The sequence below is a fragment of the Brachyistius frenatus genome, unplaced genomic scaffold (assembly GCF_029030835.1).
Source record: "Brachyistius frenatus isolate BFR_SWC_R1_liver_20210118 unplaced genomic scaffold, ASM2903083v1 Contig_115, whole genome shotgun sequence".
Lineage (NCBI taxonomy): Eukaryota > Metazoa > Chordata > Actinopteri > Embiotocidae > Brachyistius > Brachyistius frenatus.
The window spans coordinates 550,200-577,674 of record NW_027210714.1 but is presented as its reverse complement, the minus strand read 5'-3'; the positions used below and the strand labels follow the sequence as shown (position 1 = coordinate 577,674).

Below are 27,475 nucleotides of genomic sequence, written 5' to 3'. Positions count from 1 at the left end.
CTCCTGGATGGATGAATCCCTGTGCTTAGTGGTGGCGTGTTTAGAGGAGAAAACTGAGAAACAAAAAAGTCCCCTTTGCCTGCAGCCAGTTCTGAAATGTGTAAGTGGCGCACACACCGGCTTCAGGAACAAAACAATCTGTGGAGAGATCCTGATTCATCACACTGACTGCTTATCTGGCTACAGGAACTACACACCAAGATTCAAACAGATCCTTTGCACGACTGTGAAAGTCACAAAGTTTTGATTTCTTTTAACAGCCACCTAAAAATATTGACCGTATGCCTTAAAAAAAGACATGTAGATAAATAAATAATGCTTTTTAGCAGGATGTCAGCTCAATCACAATTTTTTTTTTTTTTTTATCTTCAAATGCATGTTAGGCCATAATATCCCTCTACTACCATTTTATAAAGCCTTACCTGAAATCCTTCCTTTCACGCTCAAAAGTCACTTATTGAGGTGAAAGTAAATAGTGGGATTTTCCTTCTTTTTAGAGCAGAGTAACATAATGCTAATCTGCCAGCAGATAGTAGAGAAATGGCGCATTGAGGGCAGAATTATTCAGAGCTGAAATCCATAACCTCTGAGATTTATCCCTCCTCTCCAACTTGTACGCAGCAACAAGTGATCTCTTTTCCCTCGGGGAGCTACTATCAATGAAGGCATGCTGTACATGTAGCAGCCCAGGAGCAAGGACAGAGAAATTCAATTTCATACTTTACTGTGGTGGAAAAATCTATTTAGTTGAAAAACAGATCTAATCTGACTTTTGATTTCTTAGAAATTCAGAACAAAATGATACTAAACTATTGGGGGAGTATTCTGCATCAGTGCATGTTAATGTAGCCTGAAGTGTCTCATCTAGCAGACGTGGACGCACTGATAAGGTGTACTCACCACCACATCACTCCTTATCTTGCCAAAGGTGCTGATCAGATGAGCGTAATGATAGTCGTCCATCTGCCTCAGTGTGGCAGTCATGCTGGCCACGAAGCTCCCCTGGAGAAGACAAAGAAGTGCATTTAGTGTACAATCAGGTTCAAATTGATGGACTGACTCTGTGCGTGTGGTTTTGATGGCTGCTGACTAGCTGAGTTGATTGGATCTGTGGGCTGAAGCCGGCTTGGCCTCCCAGGTTTGAAAAGATGGGGCATCCTCACACGGTGAGTGATCTCATTAACCTACTGCCCTCCACTCCCCAGCTCTTTGTCTCTGCTGATTATAATGCCTGTGAGGTCCCCAAAGTGCTGTCTTTACTTTGCAGTGCACCATCCTGACGCTGGTTAGCACAGCATACATGTGCTGGCGGAGAGGAGATAAGGGAGAGCCAATGTGGGTGAAAAGAGGTAGCCGCCGCCAGTCAATTGTCATTCCTTTGATGCGTGTGGACAAAGCCTGATACATACTGGAGAAAAAAACAACTGCAAATGCAAGGCTATATTTTGGAGGGGCCCTTCCTGAGCGTTAGAGTGACTCAATGGAGTTCCCATGTTTAAGTTTGACAGACTGCACGCAAAATTAGCAGGAATAGATGAATAACTCAAAAGATTTATGCAGATAATCATGATAATCAGCTACCATGAGACTAATAAAAGGACAAAAGAAAAGCATAAAGATGCAGATGACAAAGAGATGATTGCTATTAACTCACAAATGAGGTAAGAACTTCTTAACAACAAATCTAAACAATACATTATATGAAATGCCTTTGAAGAATAGCAGTATGGTGTATTCATTTACTGCTATGCTTTCATTGCTGCTTCCACTCAGTTTTACCTCAACTACCTAATCAAGGATAATGCTCCGAAGATAAGAGAGAGTAATTAAAATGGCTTTGAAAAGAAACCATGAAAGCACATCCAGATGAATAAATCAAAGGTCTGATAAGCGTTGAGATGCATAAGCATTACAGGTGACTGTCTGTCTCCTCCGCTCTCCAAAACCTACTGAAGTCAGCATCATATTGCTGGATTGAGACTACTGACCTTCAAACATAACATACATCTTTAAGTAGCGAAAAAAATGTTTTTCAGTATAAAAATTCACATCACAAAGAAATAACCAGTGAATGGTACAGAACAATGAAGTCATCCTATAATATTCGCTATGGTTGCCAATACAGTCAAAAATACACAGCTTTGATGTTTTTTTTTTTTAATGCTTCACAGAAACCAGTGTGACTCATGTTATATTATAATAGAACTGTTTTTCTGAGGCTCAGAGGGCAAGCCTCTTTTATCTGTGAGGGCATTAAGGCCTTAGTTACACTAGGTTTTTCATCCTTAAAAATGAAGGACAAACTTAGACATAGCCTGATTAGAAAGTACCAAAGAGACAAGTGTGTATAAAGTCTGTAAAGTGTGTAAAGAAAACTGTTTTCTCACACTTCTTACTCTTCCAATCGAAGATCAAAGGTCGTCGTTTCTTAATCACAAGGATATAGATAACCTCTGGTGCACAGTTTGAGGTGGCTCAGTCTTGGTGAGAAGATACAGTTCGGCAAACGCAGCGCCGTTCAAACACTTGGCAGTCACTTTATTAATAAAAGGAGCAAGGGCTTCAAAGCAGGCGGCAGTCTTTAGAAGTCAATGGCGCCTGCTGTAGCAACCACCCTTACCATGAAGACAAGGGAGGCCACACCAACTGAAGGGTATCCCGTGTTTGTTCATTCTTTCTATCTCTTCAGCTGTGAATGAATCCCCAAGATAAAGAGCCTTCAGCAAACTTAACATGCTGTAAGCCTCTGTGTGGGACTTGCCACAAGGCTCCAAGGCTGCATACAGTAGCATAAGCCCCTTAAGCCTACTCCCAACATTCAATCAAGACTGCCAACAACGCGGCTGCGCAACTGCCAATGTTACTATTGATTTTTATTCCTGTAACGTGTTGCTCATGAATGAATCGTAAGCTTCTAAACAAATGTGATTGCAGCTGGAGTCGCTCGGATCAGTGGACAAATCCTAATGGCAAATCAAATGCAGGTGAGATTTCATGAAACCACACTCCTGGCTTGCTGTAGTTTTAGAGTGAGACATACAAAGAGAAACTCTCCCCCGAGAAGGAATTCAGACCTTCCACTGTGCAGCAATTAAGATCTAAATGTGAAACAGGAACACATGCCACACCAGCTGTTACGACGTAATGGGAGAAAAAGAGAAGCGAGGCATCACGGCGAATGGTAAATTGTCCAGGTGTGCTCCTCTCTCAGGTCTCCAGCTCAGAGCTGATGGTCGCGAAGTAACGCAGTGCGATAGCTTTCGCTGTCATACGGCGGACTCTATAGGTCCACCAGAGTGACAAGCTGTGTTTGGGGTGAAAGTCCAGCCACTCGTCTCGGAGCTCATCTTCACAATTTAGTCACTGGGAGGAACCCAGGACTGTTACCATGACAACTCTTATTTGACACAGGAGAGAAAAAGGATGGCTGGGAAGTCAAATAAAACAGTCTGAAGAGCAGGCCTATCAGTTCTGATTTCGGTGTGGGCGGTGTCACACACTGAGGAGAGCCACGAGGAATGATGAAGAGGGGGGAGGACCACAAAATACTCCATCAGCTACCTGCCCAACAGAAAATAATAAAAGGCTCCTTTAATTGCGTTTATGTACGAGGTTAATTTAATTGAGTGATGCATCCTGTACGTTGTGACTTGTTTGTTTTCTGACTTGAACGCTGAATTTATTTGAATTAAATCCCACTATAAAAAGAGTTCCTTCATTAGTGATGAAAATCCTGCTATTAGACACTGCACACTCGATAAAACAAATAGAAATCAACAAGACAAAACAAAACTGTTCGCTCGGTAAAATTTTTTTAAAACTACCGTGAGTCTTGGACCCTTACCATTATCAGAAAACGAGAAATGAAATGAGTTGTACTTTTGCAGTGTCGCGAGCATGTACAAAGACTTTTTGCTTGAAATCTCATACTCCAGCTCGTCTGCTGCTTTAAGGACAGACGAAAGAAACTACAGTAATAAAACTGTTGATTGCGCAATGATGCAAAGCAAGTGCCCAAGTTGTTAAAATACATGGACGAGGAATCTCTCAAGAACAGGTACCTCAGTGATAAGTTGTTTTTCAATTTTACCTAAAGTACCCAGGGTATTGCTTGTGCAACGGTGGCAGCACAACTGCTGAGACTTGTGGGGAAAAAACAAAAACCTGTCTGGGGATATTTGGCGTTTGAGTCGAGTGCTCAGGAACAAGCTAGAAACAACCTAATCCAGTGTGCAAACAGTAACACAGAGCATTTGGAATGAAAGAGGTAAACACATCAAGCTTACATGAACAATTGATGAATTGGCATCCTAAACTGTACGCAAGGTGAGCAAGTTTGAGTTTTTAACTTTATATCAACATTTTGTCAAAATGTTCACATCTGGAAATGTTACCATTGTTGATTGTGACAACTGTACCTGCTGTAAATCTTTTGCTAATGCTATCTTGCTTAAGCTAACACAGCGATAGATTTTAAAGTGAGATGAGTGTTGCTCACAGGCTATACCATCGTCATTCTTCACTCTGTCAAAATATGATATGGTTTTCAAAATAAATAGTTAATTTGGAAATATATAGATCGGGTAGATTGAGAGTCGGGAAATTTCAGTGGTACCAACTACCAAATTTCTGCTATTGAGACATCCTAATTTTCAATACATAATAAAGTAGTTTATTGAGGATTTGAGGGAGCAGCGAAAAAGCACAGTTCATGACCTCAAATACAAAGGTCAAAAGTAAAGCAAAAAAAACCTGTTAGATTGATCATTGAGCTGCCACTGGGGACGAAGCACCTGAGGGACAAGACAAATAAGCTCAAGATGCTCACAGAAACAGTCATCTAATGGCCACCAATTGAACTGTCCTGAAGCTCATACTTCTACTGAAACAATTTCTCAAGGTAAATGAAAAATAAACAAAAACTTTACCAGTGATATATATTACTGATTCCCCCAAACCCTGCCTCCTTATCCATCTTGTGCTTGAGGACAAATGAAACAGAATCTTAGTGGAAATGAAAAAGCGGTAATTAGAGGGCAGGGCCAGATCCATCACAAGCTGCTCACTAGCTTGCATCTCTCTGATAATTCATCTCACTTTGGTGCCTGACAGCAAAGAATCAAAAAATTGATGTTTGCTCTCGCAGTGAAGGGTCGCCCCATTAACAGAGCATTGTTTTAAGCCTTTAATTAAGGCAGTGGGGAAATGGCATGTCGGCCCATGGAGAGCTGTACCCTGAGCCTCAAGACGTCCGTGGAGGAGAGGAAACTCACACCAGAGCAGAGAAAAAGACAAAGGAAGAGCATTTGATGACCAACAGGGATCAAAATGATTTCTTCCTTCTCTCTATTAGCTCCAAGCCTGATGCAATGTGAATTTGCCGACTCATTACGATGGAAATTACACAAGCACATTGAAAAAAAACTCACATGGGCACTGTGCCATTTAATCTGAGCAGGATGAAGACACTGCTCCTATGCAAACACAAGTGAGGAGTGGAGGAGGCTTTGGTTATGAAGAAAAAGAAAATCCTAAGAAAGAGAGAAGCATTCAACAAAAAGCACACAACAAGACTCCAGTTTAAATTATTTTAAATTTGTCTCCTCACTCGGAGAAAACATGAAACATTGTTGACGATGAGATTCAAAGATTTGCACTGAGGTGATTTTCTGCGAACAATTCCAAAGATCTTCGAAAGAAAATTGGTAAAAGAGACCAAATTAGCTGTGCTCCAGCCACCTTTAAAACGTCCAGAAACCAGTCTCCTCTGCTGCTGTGGATCTGTTGGAAAACGGACCTGTATCTGCTCTTTTATTATAATTATTCTATGAAGCGATACCCATACCAGAAATCACTCTTGGCCATACTTGTCATTTAATTATTATATATGATTTGGCAAATGTATCTCTTGACAAAACAAAACCTTCACAAGTAATTTTCAATTATTTCAACAGCATAACTTTGCAAACAATGAACCAAGATACAAAAGTATTTGGTCCTATGACAAAACTATTACGAATTAAAACAATAATACTTTATTTTAAGACAGTTAAATGTGTTTCTGTTTAATATAACTCTAAATGACTTTATACAGTTGCTTTAAAATTACTCTTATTCATATTTACCACAAAGGAAAATCCATCTGTCTACTTTGTTTTTTTTCCTTATACACCACTGTCACACACGCACACACATAAAGCACAGACACAAGAGCAAAGAGGCTGGAAAGGCAGCAGCAGCACTTGAGCACTTTTCATACCGGCCTGTCAAAAGCAGGCCGAGCTGACACATACAATATACTTGGCCACTGCTGCACGTTTCAACCAGCCCACTTGGCTCCAACATCAGACCAACAAGGTGGCAGGAGGGAGGGTCAGCCAAAGGAAACCAGTTAAGGACCTGTTAGGGGCCAGCTGAAACCATTCACGCTTCATTCTGTTGTTTTAGCAGCAGGCGGCGTAATGCATGGTGATATCCAGATAAACACTTCAGAATACATAAGGATAAATAATAAGCACAGAGAACCTGGGCAGCCAGCCATGAAAGTGACCTATCATGCCATTCATTCAGACAGCATCCGACTTAGACAAGCTCGAGGAAGCGCTTTCACACTCTAATACATCAAAGCATCATACTTCCTTGAGCAGACACCTTCATTTATAATGGAAACCCCTTTGAGTGAAGGCCACTCTTTTCTTTAACTAGAAAGCTGCTTGTCCAATGCCAAGCATACATCATTCACAAGAGAGGAAACAGATCTTACCGACCGTTGCCTTGTTACGGTGGCAGATTGGTTGGATGAACTGCAGCAGGAGGGGGATTGTGCAGGTCACAATGATATGTTGTGATGTCCTGAAGCCACAGCATGCTGTCCAGATAGCCCCGGCTGTTTGTCATTAAAGGTCAAACCCTGCTTTGAATATTGTGGTTGGAGACGGTCCATGATTTGAATTAGCTATTGGTGGTCAAACTCACTACAGGTAGCCTGCCTTTATATTTCTATCAACTTAATAACATCACACTTTGACATAATCCCCCCCTCGTGTGACGTGCATGACAAGCATGTTTGGTAAATGTGTGCATAACATCCCTCTGGTGGTTCTTTTGAGTCACTCCGCTCTCTAGATGCTGTTTTTAGACAGACTTTGTTCACACATCTGATGAAAAGACCAAAAGACTGCAGCAGATGGGTACACGCTCTCGCTGACGTATCTGTGAAGCACATTCTCAGCTTTGCTTTCTCAGTCAGAGACTTGCTGGGGCAGGGCTCCTGCACAGCAACAGCAGCAGCAGCAGCAGCAAACAGCGCAAAACTTTCCCTTTCTTTTGTACGAAAGATCTAAGGCACAATAAATGGACAGCTCTCTTCTCCAGTAATTCGGCTCCATACAGATACAACGCTCAACAGTCTCATGCACGCTGTGCGGACGGATGCACTCACGATCTCGGACGACAGATCGGACATGAAGTTGAACGGTGACTACTTTACTGAACTAAAGCTGCGTATATATGTAATGTGGGAATCAACAACAGTTCAGACTAATTAGTTCATTTCAGACAAAAAGATTCCAGTGCCATTTGAATCTGCGGCGAGTCTCGACAAAGGTATGTTTCCCATTAAAATGTTGAAAAAAAAAAAAAAAAAAAAAAAAAAAAAAAACTTCTGCAAATTGGAAATATTTCCATGTGAATACATTAAAAAAAAGATGTGATAATATTACATAATCAATCGAGCAACAGTAACCCCGATACATCATTGCATTTCACTGTTGCTTCCAATCTATGTTGACATTTGTGCTTTATCACATCTCTTCTGATCTGTATGCCTTCATTCATTTCCATTTTGGCTGTTTTCTCATGGAGAGGTGGGATGCAACTCTGAGTGACAGTATGATATTTAGCAGAAGCCAAAGCAGATACAACATCAAGATGTATGACACAAATCTGTTTAACATCTTCTCCTTTGTGATATGGCAGCTTCCCCACCTGAGCCTCATCCACTTGTTTTGATGGCAATATTTCACATTTATTGGACTGTATTGTAGAGAAGCTATTGTAAGATTTTGTGCCTTTCTTTTCTGGAGAGTAGAGATGCTTCTATAAACTGAATCAGTGACATCAGTATGTGCAACCCGGAAACTTTTTTTCCCCCTCAATGCACAAATTGAAAATACACTCATTAAAAAGAAAACAGAAAAATGCACATATTGAAGACAATGATAGCGCAATCACAACTAGTAGCAACTCTGTAGGCAAATTACAAACCACAGAATCCATAGATCAATTTACAATCCCAAAATGCAGGCAGCAAAAACTGAAAACAAGCGTGGTTAGAGTCCTTCTTTGACCACAGTGCTGTCTCTATAGTACATGTGAGGGACAAGGACATTAAATAAGAGTCCCCTGAGGGCCCGGCTTTGAGGTAATGAAATCAATAGGAGAGCAGAGACACTCCAGTGACTTGTCCACTGTCACCGGTTTATCCATCTGAGAAACAGTTTGCTTACACAGGCAGATCTCTGAGCAGATTCCAATAAAAGAAAACAGCAGAGCCTGTTCCGTCCCCGAGTACTGTAGATATCACCTCCCAGAGGAGCTCTAGTCATTAAACAAATGCCATTACCCTCGGTTCAAATCTACAACACTTCCCGAGCACCGACATGTTCCAAGGTCAAATCTTTACAAATATTATTCAGCTTTCTCCCATGTCAAACCTGCAGCTTGTCGCTGCTTGGCAGAGCAATAACAAGGTTGTGAAGCAGATGTGTTGCTGTCACTCCAAAACAAGAAGCCGGGTCTCATAAAATTTTGTTGTGAGTGCAGTGCTCAGCACCTGGAAGGTGCAGTCAGTCAGAAAGCAAGGATGTTTTATGTCATGTTGCAGGAAAGTGAAATGAGGCGAGGGGGTGAACGCAGAAGAGCAAAATTTCTATTATGTGTCATCAAGGACTTGGCTGAAAGAGCTGTGATGCAGTGAGACAGAGATAAACAAAGGAAGGAGATCTAATAAGGATACACGTGAACTGAATACAAGACTCAGCTAAAATTTCAGTCACTTCTCCCTTTTAATTCTCTGCAGATCTTTTGGCATCCACCTCCACAGCTGGATTTTGAATTTTCCACAGCTGTCAGTTATAATCAGACGTCAGAGGTGTCACGTATTCCCTCAGTCATATACATATCAAGGGCAATAATTGCAGGTGTTCCAGGATATGGAAAATGTTTTCCTCCTAATTTGTAGTTTCCATCACATATATGTAGCTTAACTTCATTCTCACAGTTCAGTTGTTAAAGGTCACCAAGATGGGGAACCATCCTGTATCACAAATGTGTATAACACCCATTGAAAACTGCTTACCACATAAATAGCAAGAAAAATAACTCATAACAACAACTTGGATTTAATGATGATGAGAGAAGAATTTAATGGCAAAAAATTATCTGGTAATAGGGAGTGATCCAGCAGAGGAAAATGTTCCTAATAACAATTTAGTATCGACAGGGAAATAGACTTAATGTTTATCAACGACATGTAATAATGAGAATTGTCACATTAAGAGGAACGTGGTTTACGATGAGGAAAGATAGGTCGGCTGTTTTATGAAAACTTGATTTGACAAAAAAAAAGATGAATTTTCAAATTATTGAATTAATTTTTTTCTTTGACATTAAAAAGATATTATTAAAAAAAAGTTGCAAAAGCTTATATAAATTTGATGAATGGGTTTTACATTTTATAAAAAAATGTCAGTGAACCCTTTCAGCCCCAAGTCATTGAATTCTAGGCCTGCGTAACAAACAATACATCTTGACTTCTCAATGGTGTTAGTCTTTATGAGGGCTGGGTATTGTTAAAATAAATTCTGTACCAGAAACTTTTGTCAATACCAACTGAACTTTTAAGAAAAATAAAATGACTTTGAGTCAAAATGGTACAAATCTGTAGTTTTCATGCAGTTTAGAGGAGGGGAGGGGCACCCAGGTTATTTTTCTGCAGCTACAATTAAAAGATGTTCCCAAAACGCCTCACATGCAAGTTATCGCTACGGGCTACAACTTACCGATGTTCCATAAATGCTTCAAATGCCATACGGACAAAATAATTGTTTGAAAAGAGAAATAAGATGTTCTAATGTAAGCTTAGCTCATTTAAGTCATTATATCTACATGGGCCGCCTGCCCCAAAAGAGGCTACTTATAGTAAATGCTGTGACTCACTGACTCCTGCGTATACGTAACAAAAGTTATGGTAAGTATTGAAATTTTGTACTCAATGACAAGGCATTTTTCAATAGTAGATAGTACGGAAGCAGTTCAGTTGGTGCCATAAAAGTATCAAAACTCGGTACCCTTGTCTTTAGCATTTGTGTTACGGGAAACTGTGCATTGTTTATCTGCTTCTCGTCTGCACTGGTAAATATAATATATATGAAAACGTTCACATACAATATCGTGCACACACACTACACAGCAGCTGCTGTCTGGAGAGCTGCAGCTCATTACCATGGTACCTGAGGCTTAAAGCAGAACTTGGGTTTTTCCTGTTGGAGAATAAGGGTTCACTTTGGCTCCAACAACATCCATCCATCCATCCATGCATACACAGCTACACTTTTACATGATCAGGGTTTCAGTGAGTGTGTTACTTCCCTCTCTCCTCATTTAGCTCATTAAATACAACAATAGTGCGACGCAAATCCAATTAGGTCAGAGGTAAATGCACACTCCCAGATGAAAAACAGCTCTTCTCCTGCCCAAACAGTGTTAACTTCTGACTATGGCAGATGGACAAATAGCTGAGAGGAAATCAGGCAAATGTGCTCTTGAGAGGGGCACCTTCTTCTCACACAGAGAAATGCTGGGAGGACTTGGGGAAATTGATACGCTAGAGGGTGAATAAAAGGTAGACAATACATGGCGAGCAATCACGCCACGGAGATGCCAAGCAACACAAAGAATAAATACGGACACAGGTGTGCGTGCAAACTGGCGAATCTGAAACACATCTGTTGGTGTCTTTCTTGAGACGCACGCTCGCACGCCAGGCTGCGGAGCTGTGTGAAAAAAGTCAACGAGATCCACTCAAAGTTTGGAGTTGAATTATTTTGCTCCTGGCTCCAGGGAGTAAAGCTTTGATGATCTGAGGCAAAGATGTGCAATATGGTCTCCATGGAAGTGAGGTCAGCGACAGAACTGCTTAATCTGATGATGAGATAAAGGGATGGCGCATAAACGTGCCAGATGTAGCCAAAACCAGAGCGCTACTTTCATCCACTGCAACCTTACCTCCTCCTCCTCCTACCACACTCTTCCTCCCTCTCTCCCTCTGTCTCTTTCATGCTCCCTCCCCCTCTCACTTAATCTCCCTCTCTCTCTCCCTCTCTCTCTCCCTCTCTGTCTCTAGTGCTCTCTGTCTGTCTCTCTCTCTCTCTCTCTATACACAGACAAACAGAAAAGAGGAGAAAGCCAGAGAGCAGAGCTGCAGCGGCACGATGGGGATATTCTGCCTGCGTGGGCTCCGTCGCTGAGGCGTCCGGAGTTCAGCCACAGCGTGTGCGTGTGCATGTGTGCCTGCTCGTGTGTGAGCCCCCAGCCGACAGCCCCGCGGAAAAAGGAGAAGAGGGGGAACAGAGGAGAGCGGGTGGAGAGGAGGTGAAGAGAAAGGGGGGAGTGTTGACTCTGTCTGGGGCTGAGAGGAACCTCGCACCACTGGATCAGAGGACGCCGATGTGCAACAACTACTCCAACTACTGCCGCCGCCGCCGCCGCTCCTGCTCCGCCTGCCTGTCCTCTCAACTTCTACCATGGCATAGCTTCCTCTTCCAGCTCGCTTCTAATCCACTAAGGAAGACGGGCACGCATGGGCACAACCGGGGATCTAGGCTATCACATCCTGTACGTCAGTAATTCACAGTCTGAGGTGAGTGTTGCTTCCTCTTCTCCTCTATTTCACCTCTCAGTCAGCAAATGCACGGGGAAAGTCAGTTCAAATAACCTCTGGAGAGGGGAAATCCAAGTAATCTGCCCCGCTCAGTGCAACTGAGCCCTGGATGAGCCACGAGGACTATTCCTTCTGAAGATTTTCCCTTTCAGTCAGCTGATCGAATATGAAATATGTGTGGCAGATGAAAGGAGGTAAATCTCAGATTGATTTTATGCATAGCTGCGTCTGCTGCTGTGAAGTGATGACGGGAGATATTAGGCAGTGGTTGTGGAATGTGCCGAGTTTGATAGATGATTTAGTCACTTTAGAAAACTTTAAACATGAATATGTTCAAACATCCAGGGGAAGAAAAAACCAACAACCTCAGTGCCAGTGCTGGCTGATATTCATCTGATCTGACAGGTCAGTTTTTTGTTTCCAAGTGATTCCAGATTTAACCTGACTGGATCGTGCTTGCGTACAAGGACCTCGCATGATGCTGCATTTCCTCTCAGTTTTTTTTTTTTTTTTTTTGCAGCTGAGTGAGTGTTACATAAATCACAATGATATCTAAACCAGAAGGAAAACCAATGTTGCATGAAGCTGTCGTCCCATGTATGTAAGGCGTCAGTGTGTTGAAGGCAGGTAGTTTGCAGCGCAAAGGAATAGGTAATGAGATCCGGGCAGCAAACAGTTGGCTGCAACTGATGAAGGACCTTAACTGAAGACTAATCTAGATTAATGGACTGGGTGAAGTCACCATCTCCTTACAGATTATTGGTGCATGGGTGTGTGGGTGTGTGGGTGAGAGAGAGGAGGAGGGGGAGGGGAGAGGGGTGAGAGGGAGACTACGGGCTGCCTAGAACCTCCCTCACATCTCAACAGTCCTTCAGTTGCCACACAAAACGCATGTCAGTCCCACTCATCCCCACAAACCTCCTGCTATCGCTGGCAGTCTCCCCCCTTCAACCACAGCTCACATCAATTCTCTGATACAATCTCGCCTCTGCTTTATTTCACTTTACAAAGACGCTGATAGGAGGACAGAAGGAGGCAGATGAAGATAGATAGGGAGGAGGAAGAGATATAGAGCAAGAGGAAAGAGAGAAGGCAGGAGAGGATATACAAAAAAAAAATGTTCTTACAATTAAAGGGTATTTACGTGCCGACACTTGAGAGTGACAGGAAAAGTACAGAACTGCTGTCACAGTGTTATTCATGGAATGTAAATACAATTATATAAAATTACAAGGGAGGGATGAAAGCAGGATGTTGCCCCAAAAAAAAAAAAAGAGATGACATGTTCTCCTTCATCCGTCGGTGCTCGTCTTACTTTAACCTTCACGCTGCCTCGGTGAGAACTGGGCAGGGCAGTCCAGGACTGATGAGTGTGACGGCCCTAACGCCTCACAGCTAATCTGTATTTTTGTAGGAATCGGTGATATCAGGCAACCCTTCACCCCGCACTGCTCCAGAGAGAGGGAAAGAGGAAAATCCCACGCATCCAAAGGAAAAGCAGTGTGTGCATGCCCTCCCTCTGTGCACGAACACACAGACCTACATGGGCATGGCGAGATAGAACAAAGTTACAACAACATACAGGCATGCCGTGCGCACATAACAGAGAAGTGGCAGGGGGTTGGGGATGCGAGGGGGTGAGAGTTGGCCCGCTCCAAAGTGCAAAGGGGTTTCGGAGCGAGCGGTGAAGTGTGCGCTCGCCTCCCTCGGCCCTGCTCACCGGGAGGGGTACTCATTCATCCAGAAAACAAATTACTCTCCTATGAAAGAATGACTGTTTTTGAAACAAGCCAGATGTTACCTTTCATGTGCTAATAGGGTTATTCATTAAGAGTCAGGTTTTTTTTTTTCTTCTTCTTCTTCTTCTTCCCCACAACAATGCCAAGCAATTGAGGTGCATTGTTGTTGAAGAGGCGACGGTGGGTTTGACTTCAGACGCCTGTTGCATACAGAAAAGGAGAGACTTTGCGCCTGATGTCACATGGTTGTTGTTTGCCAGTGTGCGTTGGTGAGTGAAGCATGTGTTTCCCACTGCTTAGCTGTAGGGGCCCAGTCAGCTGGGGCTCCAATAGACCCGGAGGCCGAGGAGCAGAAGTTGGGGAGTTTTTAGAGAAAAAGCATATTTCTAAAGAATATTGTATTTATTTATGTATTATTACTTTTAGGGCTGCTGTTTTGTTTATAATGCAGTATAGGTGTAGCGAAAATTGCCCAATACAATTTCCCGAAGGTGACAGTTTGTTCTGACAAACGACCCAACATCTGGATATTCAATATCCAATTACATAAAACGAAACAAATTCTGACATTTCAGAAAGTTGAAAAAGCAGATGTTTTGGTTTTGCTTGACGTGTCCGTCGATCAATTAATCGTTTTAGCACAAATTACTCATGGCTTGATGTTCTCACAAACAACACTGAGACTATTTTCTGACACAAGTTATTGATCTAAGCAGGTGGAGGCCAGAGCTCAGTTGTCATCGAAGCTGCTACGGCTTAATGCGAGTTTGTACCATTAATTGTGTGCTCACCGTTGGATCCAGGAAAGATCTTGGGGGTTATGTTGTGGTAAGAATGGAGATTTATCAATTATGTGTTATGCAAACAGTAACTGTACAGAAGTCACATCAAGTAGTTTTAAGTTTGTTGCTGAAAGTCTAGAATCTAAATCCATGTTCAAATGCATGAACAACTAGGATAATTTGATCGTATTAAAACCTTCTCTCCATAAAATCTTGAAATTCAGTAACAGTTTCATGGGGTTGTCTCTATATTATTGCTTTCATGGGATTCAGTTGAGCTGACCAAATGATATATCTCGCCAACAAGACGGGATGACTTTTGGCATCTTTCTTCTTTGGTCTTTTACTCATGGATTTTCCTCCAAAGCTTCAAGTTCCCTTTTCATCTCTACCTCGGTCTATTTTACTGCACATTCGATTCTATTCCATCCAAGCACGGTAACAACTCTACACTCTTCCGTCATGCATCTCTTTATTCTCGTCTATTCCATCCTGGTGGTGTGTGTTGGTGTGCGAGTGTGTGCGAGTGTCTTTTTCTTTTCCTCTGCTAGGGATGACTATGAGGAATGCGAAAGCAGCAGGGGAGTTCTCTAGTTACCCATCAGCTTTGAAACCTCAGCGTGTCTAGAAGGCAAAGAGAAAGACAGAAAGACATGTATAGAAGGCAACAAAGGGGAAGACAAAGAGAAGACGAGGAGAACAAAAAAAAAAAAAAAAGTGAACAGAAGGGAGAGATATAATGTTCTGTGGAGACACAAAGAGCAGGGGGAAAAAAAGGAAGAGTGATCTGATGCATCTTGATTAGAGCAGGCAGCCTCTGCAGCATACATCCGCTACTCAGGTCTGATCTCCATCTACAGTTGCCTGTATGTTCAGTGACGTACTGACAGGCTTCCTGAGAATTCATTAAGATCCCAAGAGCCCACCTGGGTGCAAGTGTATCACAGAGAGCCAACTGTCTACAGCGAGTGAAGAAATAACAAAGCAAAACAAGAAAAATTCAGCAGGGACAAAGTGAGTAAAAATATAATAAAGCTACAATGTCTGCAGGCTACATTCCAAGGATAACAAGAGCGCCCCATAAATATAGCAGTAGGCCGGCGTACAGTATAGCTACGGTATTCCATGGCAGTAATTCTTAGTAACATACACAGTAGGGGTAGAAAAAAATACCTAATGACTTGCACAAGACACGTTCCAAGGCTCCATGTAGAGGCTGTTTAGATGTACCTCATGCAGCGGCTCTCAAACACATTTTTATTTTGAAATCAACAACCGAAAGCAATAAAAAAAAAAATACGAGGAAAATTTAAATGTATGAAGCATATGTCTCGCACACGTGGATTTTCAGTAACAGCTGTGCATATGGTAGAGATTGCTGCGGATTAACAGCAAATCTGGATTCATTCTGTTCCAGTATCAGGCTGTTGACATTCAGACAAATGATACGATTATGTAAATATTCACAGTAAAGCTAAATCATTTTGAATCATCCATAAGGCCTGGTTGACCAGTTTGGGGAGATCTGGTTTTAATCTAAGGTCCAGTGTGTTCATCTGATGGAGAGACATTTCGGTCAGATCTCGATGTGTTTGTGACCAGGACTGAAAGGGGAAAACATCCTGCCTTTTGCCTCTGTTTATAATGGAGGACATTTCATGCTCTAAACAAAAAACATGTCACTGGTGTCATTGAGTCATTACTGCAAATGATGAAGGTGAAAATTCTGGGTGGAAAAAAAACTTTTAAAATGGTACTTAGCAACAGAGCAGTGGTGTGTGATGGCTGAGCAACAATCACTTGAAAGACAATCCCTTAAAATCCTGTGATTTCCAGAGCTCCGCTGCGGCATTAAGCTACCATTAACTGACAAAAGATTTGCTGCATTCGGTGCCGGCCTAATGCACTGATGTTATCCCTCAACACTGACTTGTACAGTCGCTCATCCAGCTACATACTGTATATACCCTCACACCACACCCTGAGAGTGCACTAAGGCTGGCTCACATGGTGCAGACATAAAATAAAAACCCACACTGTTGGATGACCTTACCAACAAGAGCTTTTTTTTACTGCATAATCAGCGAGCTCTTAAGAGACAGATCAAAGACTACTATGCCCTGTGTAATTATGAGCAGAGGCTGACGGATGATGGGAGGGAAGAGGAAAATATAACGAGAGTAGATGACAGTAGAGTTTGGCACTTCCAACGCCTGTGATGGTACTTTCACTCCTTTCTTAAAGGCCGCTCTGCGCTGTAATAATGTAAAACTGTGGCTATTCTATTTATCATGCAGCACAAGGTCAGACTTCAAGTTCATTTTGTCATTAACTCAAAAACACAATACTGCTGGCATAAATGTATGTGTGATTTGTTACTACAAAGCCATTATTGGAAAGTTTGGGCATTGCAGTACATTGCCAAAAGTATTGGCAAACATTACACCCATAAAGTATGGGAGTATTGAAGATCTCATTCCAAAGACAATGGTATTTATGTATTAATATGTACTATAATAGCATCTATATGCTTCTAGGACGGCTTTTTCTCAAAATGCAGGAACCAGGCTGCAGGAATGTGCTCCCATTCAGCCACAAGAGCATAAGTAAAGGTTGATCACTCCCACCTCGCAGATGGGAGATCCAGATCATCCCAAAAGTGTTGGCTGGGGTTGAGGTCATGATCTCTGTGCAGACAGGTTCATACCAAGATGAGCAGCACACCTCAAACTGCCACTGCTACATAGATGGAGGCAAATTTTTGTTCAAAATACAATAATTTTCTCAATTCATACTAACAAGCCGATATCTTAAAAAGCCCTAGAGTAGTATGTAGCCATACGAGTAGAGTTGTACTACTTGTACTAACCTGCCAATAAATTATTTACACCTTTTATGTTCAATATATATTTGAGCTGTTTAAGTAATTTAAAAGAAGAATAGAGGATAATGGAAAAGCCCAACAGACACCCACCGCTTAAACAAGAAAATATGTTTACATTGCTGTTGCTCATTGACATGTAGAGCCATATTTCCAGTGTTTAATCAATTCACCGGTTTCCTGACTATATTAATGAATTTTCCCTTCGGTGAAGCAGAAGCGATAAAACTAAATTAATCGGGCTGGAAGTTACGGCAAACATTCAGTCCTCAGGCTGAATCAGGACACTGACATTTTCCACCTTTGAAGATTTTCCCCCATCGACAGCCAAAACTTTAAGGAGGCAACTGCCATTCACAAAACTGCTGACTCATACGTAATTTAAAAATAATGCCAGTGTGGGGCACCCATTAAAGGAACATGTGCTCTAAGCATAAAAAGCACTTCTATCAAAGAATAATCAATTGCATTACTGCAGTAACCTGGATTGTCCTTGCAGCACTCCAAATAATGTCTAAATTAACAGAAAAAATGTTCTCAAGAATATGAAGTACTCAACAGGCTCTCATCCGTAGAAATAACCCAAATAGTGACCCATAGTGCAAGTACGATGGCCATGAGCTGTGCTGCTAAAACCAGGTCAGACATGGACATGTCGACGTGTTTTGCCATGTGCATGTGACCCTGTGAGGTCTGTTTTTGGTCTGTGTGGAAAAATAGTGGGTCAGTTCACTTCACTAACTTGCCCCTAAAATTAAAAAAAAGGACCAGAGCCACCCTATAAAAGAAGCAATTGTACCAGCCTTGCGTGCTGAATCATGCTGTTTATGCAAGACGGCCAGAGGCTGGTGTTCCAGCCAGAGGTGAGATACAAGTGCTGCTACAGTGGCCCTGGTCTAAACCCACTGGGTAACAAATAAGATACGTGTAGCCAGGGATGGATCATTCAGCCGGCAGTGCCGACATGTCGAAAAGGATCAAATTAAAACCAGGGTATGATACAGTTACTATAAACTGTATGCACTGAGAAGCCTGTGAATAGGGAAAGAAGAATAGAAAGCAATGAGTAAACAGTGTTGATGTTTGTGCTGTCAACTTTGAACAAACACGGTGAGGACAGTGATGGACCAGGAGAGAACAGCCATGCTGGAGAAAATTGTCTGGGAATAATTGTAACATGGTCAAACAGCCAGCAGAAAGGGGAAGACAAAAAAAAACAACACAGACTTTCTTTGACTGAATGGCTTCAAATGCCGGACAGCCGGGGTAATAATTGGAAAATGAATGTATTGGATTGTGCTATACGCGGCTCTGACTGTCCCACTTTGCATTCTCGTAAATCCCTCCACTTTCACAGCTTAATCAACCTACAGTAATGCCAAGGGGGTCAGGAGTTATTAAGCAATTTTACACTTACTACACAATGGAGATCTTTATGGAAACACTGTTTCTTTGTGTTTCCACTGATAACTACACAATGTGCTTTTAAAAGAAATCCTCCTGACCTTTTTCTGTGTGTGTAACTACACTGATTACAGTTCTATTCACACCAAATCTGGTGATGCAAGAAAAACGTTAATCCTGCCATTCATTTGAATGGGAGTAGTGCTGTTTGGCTGTGGGATTGGGGACTACATGCAGTACAGAGAAAAAAACACAGAATCAACACTTGCCAAAACACAACCAGACGTCACGTAGTGGGGGCCAATCAGAGGACACTTTTCATGTTTATAGAGTTTCCATTCTCTTTTGTCTACGATTTCACATCTGTTACAAACTAAAATGTCCCTAAAAATACAACTTTACTGCGATGAAGACAAAGTCTGTGACAGGTTCGATTAATGACTCTCACTTCCTTAATTACTTATAATAATAATAATGACAATAACAATTCCTGTACAGTATTGGAAGTGCCCACACACCCTTGATTCTGTGGGTATTAGTGTCTCTTGTGTTTTCCTAATTCTAGTTCTGTGTTGGGGTTTTAAAGATTACAGTGTTCCCTGGTCATTTGGTCACGTTAGTAATTACCTGTCTGCTGAGAATCAAACAAACATCTGGCTGCACAGCAGACAGCTGCCATCTCTAACCTATCTGTATGGGCACGCTGTGCTGCTCTCAGTCTGGCAATGTTTGACTGGCTTCATGGAAGGATCGTCAATCTGCAAAGTTGCTGGGCTCATCTGTCTTTCATGGCTTTTTCAGTTTCGAACATCAGGGATTTTTTTGGGGTCTTTATTTAAAATGTCCGTTCAAACATTACAGGGCAAGAATCTCAGTGGCCACGAGATAATTGGCATTTGGCAAAGTCTGAAAGGTAGGTATTATGTACCGAGGGAAGACATCATGGCACTGTCTTGATTTGTCATGCTCAGTGTGGAGACAAACAGCTCTCCAATTTTTGAGCTCTTGCACGGAGGAGGAGGAGGAGGAAGATTGAAAATGACTGAACAATTATGCCAAAATGTAAAATTGCCATGTTTACAGATGGTACTGCTTAATGTCTGTAGACAAGCCTCTTGTGTTTGATGTTAAATAAGTGAGTTAAAGATAGGTGGATATCTGTCTCCCAGAAGAGACCCAGCGTGCTTTAATTCAATAATACAGAAGCAGTGTGATAGATGGTCCTGATGGATAAGACAGGGAGGAAAAATACCCCTTACATCGCTGCCAGGTAGGAAAACAGACAGGTTTGATGCAGGAAGTCATTCTCTGTTGACAGAGAGCCGTCATGGCGGTTAAGCTGAGGAGGATAATTGTCCTATCTGATGCAGCATCTACACGAGGGTGTGGAGTGTTTACTTATTGTAAATCTGCAGGCAGGCAGAAGGGGAATTATATTTCTGTCGGAGGCTCGGAGGCACACTGCAGAGTCACGATGCCACGACCGTACCTGCAGTAGTGGAGAGAGATAATTTATTATCTACCGCTCGTTCCTCCTTAGGGGGTTGTTGTACAGTTCTCTGACAAAAGTTTGTCTGTTTGCAGGGATCATCCCCATTTTGTTCTCAGCATTTCTCTGTTCATTTAGAAAAGGGAAGATGAAGAGGCATCATGTTGGGGGAGTACAAATATGCCACGAGGGCCCCAAAATCCTATTTTTATTCTTAACTGTGAGAGGGAAAGGTCAGACACTGAAGAATCATGCTGAGTCTAATGAACCGTGGAAATAAACTGCTGACCTCAGTAGTATTAACAAAGTACGTTTGCGTGTGTGAAAGCATGGTTACACTGTTACTGCAAGTGCAGTGCCTCATAACCACTGCAAAATACAGAGACACAAACCCTCATCAATTTAGAAAGTGAGAGAGGATGAGGAGGATCTGATGATGAAAGAGGCTTTAACTGGCAGCAATAAAAGAATGAAAATTATGTTGAAAATGGAGTTATTGCTTTCAGAGAGAAGATTAAAGGCATCATGGAAATCTCCTATAATTATTCTGAGGGAATGCTAACGCCATAAACCAAGCAGTGTTTCAGTAAATAAACACTCAACAACTGGCAAGCACAAAAAAAACCAAGAAATCTGGCAATAGAAAAAAGACATGAAAGGGTTTTTTCTTTGAAGGATTAATGTACTTCCAAGATATAAACCACACCTTTAGTCTCTAATGTGAGGGAATTATATCAAACATCACTGACTTTTTCCAATCAGTTCTTTTAAAATCAGTGTTTGCTATGTTTTTGTCATGCACAGGCGTCTAATAGAAGCACTTTGATCATATTCCCTAAATAATTACTGTTTCCTCGCTTGTCCCTAAGCTTAGAGAGCATGTGTGTTTAGTTGAATGGGACATAGCCGTCAGGCATGGCTCTGTCTAAGCCACTCATTACTGATGATTAACACAGCTTCTTTCTTCATGCCTCTTAGGAAACATGGTGAGCAAGGAGGGTGGCAAATGCATGCTCACCAACTCAGAGTCTGACTCGGACGCAGCGCCCCTGCCCTCCACCTCGCTGGCGCTGGAGGTGAAGTATTCCCTGGAAGCCAGCCGACAGGTGAGGAAGAGGAACAAGGCCTTGCAAGTGCGTTTCAAGGACATCTGCGAGGCGCAGAACGAGCAAAGGGAGGCGGAGCTGCAGGCGGCGGGAAAAGGTGGCAAGCCGATGTCGTACAAAGTGGCGTATCGCAAGTACATGACTGTCCCGGCCCGCAGATCCATTCCAAACGTCACGAGGAGCACAGGTGTCCAGACGTCCCCCGACCTGAAGAAACGGTATCAGACTTTCCCCTTTGAGCGCAAAAAAGGCCACACCTTCAAACACGTGGCAGCCGTGGAAACTTATAAAGGTCAGAACAACGGTTTTGTCATGGAGGTGAAGCAGTCGAAGGCAGCCGAGCGGGGTTTAGATGAGGAGGAGGTGGGAGCCTGTGGGGGTAGCGGAGTCCTGAGGACCAGGGCTCTGCTCCATACTAATGAGTGCATTGCCACAGTGGAGAAGCACACTGCACCTGATGGCCTGTGCTCTGACGCTCTGCTGCTCAGTTGCACTGCAGACACAGAGCGCCTTGCAGACACACCGAGAGGAAGCGGAGTCGGAGCACAGGCTGAGTACCAGCTCTGCAGTATCCCGTCCAAAGCCAGAACAGGATTACAACACAGGGAGGCCGACACGGACCGCTCAGTCAAGAGGCAGCTGCTCAACCTGGAGGAGGGCTCGTCCCGAACCCTGCCGGAGAGGGCCTCCAAGGTTACGGGCCCCATCGCCTGGAACTCCCTCACACAGGTGGAGTGCCTGGACAGTCCATCTGTGCGGAGCAAGCGGAAGAAAGGTCTGCAGCTCAACGGGCTATCGAGTGAGACGCTACCACGATCCAGCGGAGGCTGTACAACGCAGGCACAGTGCCACAGCGGACAGTTATCCGCCCGGCCTATACGGGGCATGGAGGAGCCTCTGTCACCCTGCATAGGTGGTGAGGCTGACGCGGCGCCATCTGACCAAACACAGGAAGCCTGTAAGCAAATAGTGCCTATGAATCAGGACGGGGATGTTAAAGCACAGCTCCAGGCCATGGAAAATCTCATCAGCTCCAGTCAGGAGACCATCAAGGTGCTGCTGGGGGTCATCCAGGAATTGGAAAAGGGAGAGGCCCACAGAGAAGGGTAAGACATCTCACATGAAGCCTCTACTTTTCACTAAGAGTGCATTGATTGGATTTTATTTTTTTTTTTTTTTTTTTCCTCCCCTGGCACAGATTCCAATATTTAAACTCATTTCAAGTTTTTCCCAAATTTACAATCTGTAAAATTAACTTAATCGAACTCAAAACAAACATTTTTATGCAAAGTACCATGAGGTCAGAGACTGATGTAGCACAAAAAAACGAGTCAGCAGCCAGCCATGACTGAATTCACTGTGGAAACATGATTTTGTAACGACAATGATATACATAAGAAAATAAAACAACAACTATTGGTTGGTCACGTCAGGGTTGAAACCTGCTCTGCCAAATAGTATGACGCGAGTTGGCGCCTTTGTACTTTAAACTGATGTCACGCCTATGTTGACAAAAAAAAAAAAAACAAAAAATCATATCATAAATCCTAACTGAAAAAAAGGGCCAGGAGTTCACGATTCATGATTCTGAATGAACAGGAGAAACACCGCCTTCATGCGTCACATCATTTCTAGATTCAAGGTACGATCTTGTATGTGTGACAGCTGCTCAGCAGAGCTTTGACTGAACCACCACAAAAGTGTCAGAAAAAAGATCAGAAAACATCATAGCTGGGATGATTGTGGCTTTCAACCTGGCTTTCACCTGGATGTGCTCTGCAGGGTGGGTTCCCTCCAGATATGGTGGAGCTGCTGCAGATCCTACTAATAGACATATCGTCTCACTCAATTGGCCCAAGTGGTTTGATGTCCTGTTGTATGAAACCTTGCCTGTATGCACGAGGCCTTTATTCACAGGAAACAGCAGAATCTCCTCACTATTTTAGAATTAAACTAATTAGGACAGTAAAACAAGAGCATGTCCGTCAATCAATATCAGTGGTAATGCAGCCTGGATCAGCCAACATTTTTCCTTTAGAATCAATAAGAATGTTAAAAGTCATATTTTAAATATGTTTGAATATGAGAATTATAAATATCATCCTGAGGAGGGTATCAAACTAGGGAGTGGCACTGCTGAAGGTCTTTTATTGCTTAAGCAAAATACTGAACTCAACATTTAACAATTGGCCTTATCCAGTCACGCTATATTGTTTATCTAGTAAGTCCAAGGCTTTCGGAAAAGTCATGGCCTGTGAAAAAGCTATTTACTGTCCAATGGATACTGAGTTTATACAAAAAGGCAGCAGATAGCATCAAGGCCACTGAAATAGAGGATTGTCTATCCAAAAGGATGAGGACAAACAAAATGGCCAATTTGTTGAGCGAATTGCTGGGGCTTGGCACTCACATCTCTATCTGTTTATTTTTGGGGGGTTTTCTTGGCCGGCCTTGTTTTGAAGTATGAAAGTGAGAAACTCTTTGCAATGACCAAATCCCAAACCTGCGGGGATTACACTCAACTATCAAGTTTATAGCCACGGAGCGACCACAAATACTGCGACTGTATGAAAGCAATGTTCACAGTATCAACTTGACTGAATGAGATGGTTAGACTCCTATTCAAGAGGGCTTGAGCGAGGAACGGATCTTACAGAAGTCTGAGTTTACAACACCTAAAAAGGCAATTATCCTCCTCCAATCTTGCACGAGGCCACCTTAATCTGCTTATCACCAAACTCATAAAAGTGTGCTGCGAGAAGAAAAAGAAAGCAGACATGCAGTGTGGCGCGGGGAGCCGTCTTCAATGCGTTGCCAAGCACATCTGGCTTATCAGATGTGTGCAAAGTGGCAGGTGGGAAGGGAGGGTAAGGGAGGGGGTAGAGGGAGCGGAGGAGAGGACAGGCTTTTTTTTTTTTTTTAATGAAAATTAGTAACTACTGTTTAATGGCACCATCTGTTCACCCGCATAAAGAAACAAACGCATTGTGTTTCCATTCATTAATTACAAATACCTATATTTAGTTAAGGTCAGTGAGCAGTGTAAGCCCCTTGTAATCCATCCAAGGCCAAGAGAGCCTCTGTACAAGCACTGTCACCTTTCTCCTGTACATATTTGCAGATTTGCATGTTTTAGCGAGCCAAGAAAAAAATGTCTAATGACTCTTTATTCACACTACATTAACTCCATATTCCCCTAAAATAAATGTCACCGACACATAAAGTAGAAGTGCCCATAGGCTACAGGTGAATTGTGAGTGCAATTACATATGACGTATAACTGCTTATGCTGCTTATGCTGCTTGACATTCATTTTTCATTGAAGAAAATGCAATGCTCAGGGTATGCTACTCAGAAATAAATAGAAATTCCATGGCTGTAACAAACAATCTTCCATTATAAAAAACCCACACATATATAATAAAAGGGAGGATAATACTTCATTGACAGCCAAGATCAAAAAGCCATTTCAACGACAGACTGGTTGTCGTGCTGATACTGAGAATCTTTACTTTAATTTCTCCGCCATTCTCCTGATCTGTGTGACCTTAGCAGGAGGATAATGAGTGTGTGGAGTGAAAGAAGAGAATGAACGAGAAGACGAATACTGCTGCAAAGTGGAGGGAACCACTGGTCCCTGACGAAAGTGCAAATTGTAATTTCAAAGTTTTTAAATTATATCCTTTTTATCCCTAAACATAGAAACAATGAGCCACAGTTAAATTTTTATGGTGAAGAAACCAGTCAACTGTGCAAATCAAAGCTGTTGCAAATGCAGAATCCTCTGTTGTTGTTGCAACTGAGACCAAAACAACACATCATAGTTTCATCTAAAATTATCCAAAGTCCAAAAGTGAACTAATTTTAACTGCTGAATCAGAAGTTTAGGCCCTGTGATTGGATGTTTCTAAGCAAAATACTATTTCTATTTGTACATAGACTGTAGAAGGTACTTTAAAATTATTTTTTCCAGAGATTGTGCCTATAACAACCCCAAACTTGAATTAAATCAAAGTAATGCCCTTGTGTCGTGACTCCAAGTGCTCCGGCCATGACTAGAATGCTCCCTGTATGTCCGGTTCCGTGCCCCAAATACCAGTCACCCAACATTATCTATGCAAAAATGAATGGGACTTCCAGACACCTAAAACAACTTCTTCTACTTTGTTTTTCAAGAAGAACTGAGACTATTAAAGAAGAAAAGTTGAAAAGGGATTTTAGAGCACATTGACTTGGACCATGTGTACATACACATACACAGTACAGCTTTGCCCGGAGCATGCAGTGCAAGAGTGTGAAGGGTGAGATGCAGTAATAGAGTACATCAATGGTTCCACCCAACAGCACAAAGCTTGGAAATAATGCTGTATCATCAGAGTGTTGGCAGGCCGGGCCCAATTAATCACACTCACGGTGACTTGTTGCTAACCTGTCTATTAGCATTGCGTATGTGTGCGTGCTTTTATTCCTCCGGACTCCCGAGCACTCTGACCTTTGTGAGAGCTCACCATAGTCGCACAAAAAAGGGAAGAGGCTGTGTAAATATACTGTTAATGGCACTTTTGGCTTCACTCTCCCCAGGGAGGTCTGCCGAAATGAGCTCTGCTCTCTTATTTTCTCTTATCAACTCAGTATGAGAGAGGGGTGGGGAAGGATGAGAGATTGAGGGAGAAAGAGACCTTGACAGCACGAGGGTGACAACAAGGGAGAATAGAGGGGAGGCGTTCAAAGGACACAATCCTGTTCCCCGTGCGAACCCAACGGCTGCTTATTGATTGGCTCATCTGGTGGAAAGTGAATGTGGCTGTGGCCTTCTCCCGCTTTACTGGACTGTCAACCCACCTCCACTGGCCACCCCATTAATTACAATTAATCCAAGGGGCAAACTTTAAGTAAACTTCCAGTAACACCGCACTGCACTCATCCCCCTTCTTGGACACCATTACCTCATTCTGCTACAGCCTTAAATAACAATATTGATATCAACACTTCTAATATACCTGTCAGAGCATACCGCACAGAAAGCTGTGCAGGAGATAAGGAGGGTAAAATTTATGATAGCGGTTTAATTTCCATTGGTGCCGCACCCCTATGGGCAGCGTGATGAGAGTACTAGTGAGAGAAGTGAAAAATGTCTCTGCTGCAGTTAGCACATTAACTTAAACGAGAAGTTGGATCCAGTGACGTTTACTGCGGTGTTCATTTAAGAAAAACTGACTCGACAGACTCAGTTCAGCCAGAGTTAAAAAAAAAAAAAAAAAAAAACTTACCTCTATTAGTATATGACCACTGACATTTCTGCCTAAACACAAATACAAAAGAGCTTAAACTTTGTTATTCAGAAGCAACATCTCCCTCCAGAAACAGTATCCCCTTCATGGTGGATAATCCACACACCTTACTGTGAATAGTGTTCAGTTTTCACACAGTTTGCTACATCCACATTAAGGAAGAAAAATAGGAGAAGAAATCAGTTTTAATGGACAGATGCAAGGTTATCAATGGTTACACCTGCGCACAATACAAGGGAGATGTGTTGTATTACAAGACAATAGGACAATTGATTGAGTTGTTTGATTGTGAATGTGTGGAGCTCAGATGAGCCCTTAAATCCTGGGATAACTGCATCGGAGGTCTCACCGCGCTTCCTCTGCTTCTCAACATTTTTGACTTTATTACTGAAATACTGTATTTTGAAGTTTATTCTTAAAATGTCCACTTTATTCTTGACAGTTCAACATTTTTCACAACATTCCACTTTTTTCTCAAAATACCAAAAAAATCTTCCTCCTCTAATTCATTTTTTCTCAATGTGGCCCTAAAACTCTGTTGGATTACCATGCGTAAGGGAGACATTGTTTCTGGAAAGTGGTGTTTGCTGTTCATCATTAAGGAAGTTTGTCTTTAACCTCCATTATAATGGAGGCAAGAAATAACAAATAACTCCAAACCAGACAAAAGTAAAACCAAATGTCCCCACATGTGTGCAGCCAGTGTGAGACCGTATCTTTTTAACTGTGACAATGTCAACTCCACAGGTTTCATGCCTGTTTACTATGGTGATAATTGAGACATGCAAACAGAAACAAAGCTAAAAAGCAAACATTTTAACATCAACAAATACATCTGTCCA

The 27,475-nt window shown here is 42.3% G+C and overlaps 3 protein-coding genes across 4 annotated transcripts in view; 1 reads left to right on the top strand and 2 right to left on the bottom strand.

The window, feature by feature from the left end:
* The window catches only part of entpd1 (ectonucleoside triphosphate diphosphohydrolase 1), a 185,760-nt gene extending 174,369 nt beyond the window's left edge, over positions 1–11,391 (bottom strand). The window contains exon 1 of the mRNA XM_069713115.1: positions 11,358–11,391. The gene's annotated coding sequence lies outside the window, so the exon portion shown is untranslated. The remainder of the gene's footprint in view (positions 1–11,357) is intronic.
* Positions 1–27,475, bottom strand: part of dock1 (dedicator of cytokinesis 1) — a 173,354-nt gene that overhangs the window by 57,460 nt on the left and 88,419 nt on the right. For both annotated transcript variants that reach the window (XM_069713097.1, XM_069713099.1), the window contains exon 28: positions 901–1,002. In XM_069713097.1, coding sequence (XP_069569198.1) covers positions 901–1,002 — 102 coding nt within the window. The remainder of the gene's footprint in view (positions 1–900; positions 1,003–27,475) is intronic.
* Positions 11,484–27,475, top strand: part of LOC138629430 (inhibitory synaptic factor 2A) — a 29,906-nt gene continuing 13,914 nt past the window's right edge. The window contains exons 1-2 of the mRNA XM_069713116.1: positions 11,484–11,920; positions 21,215–22,448. Of these exons, the coding sequence (XP_069569217.1) occupies positions 21,220–22,448 (1,229 nt within the window). The 5' untranslated portion in view covers positions 11,484–11,920; positions 21,215–21,219. The remainder of the gene's footprint in view (positions 11,921–21,214; positions 22,449–27,475) is intronic.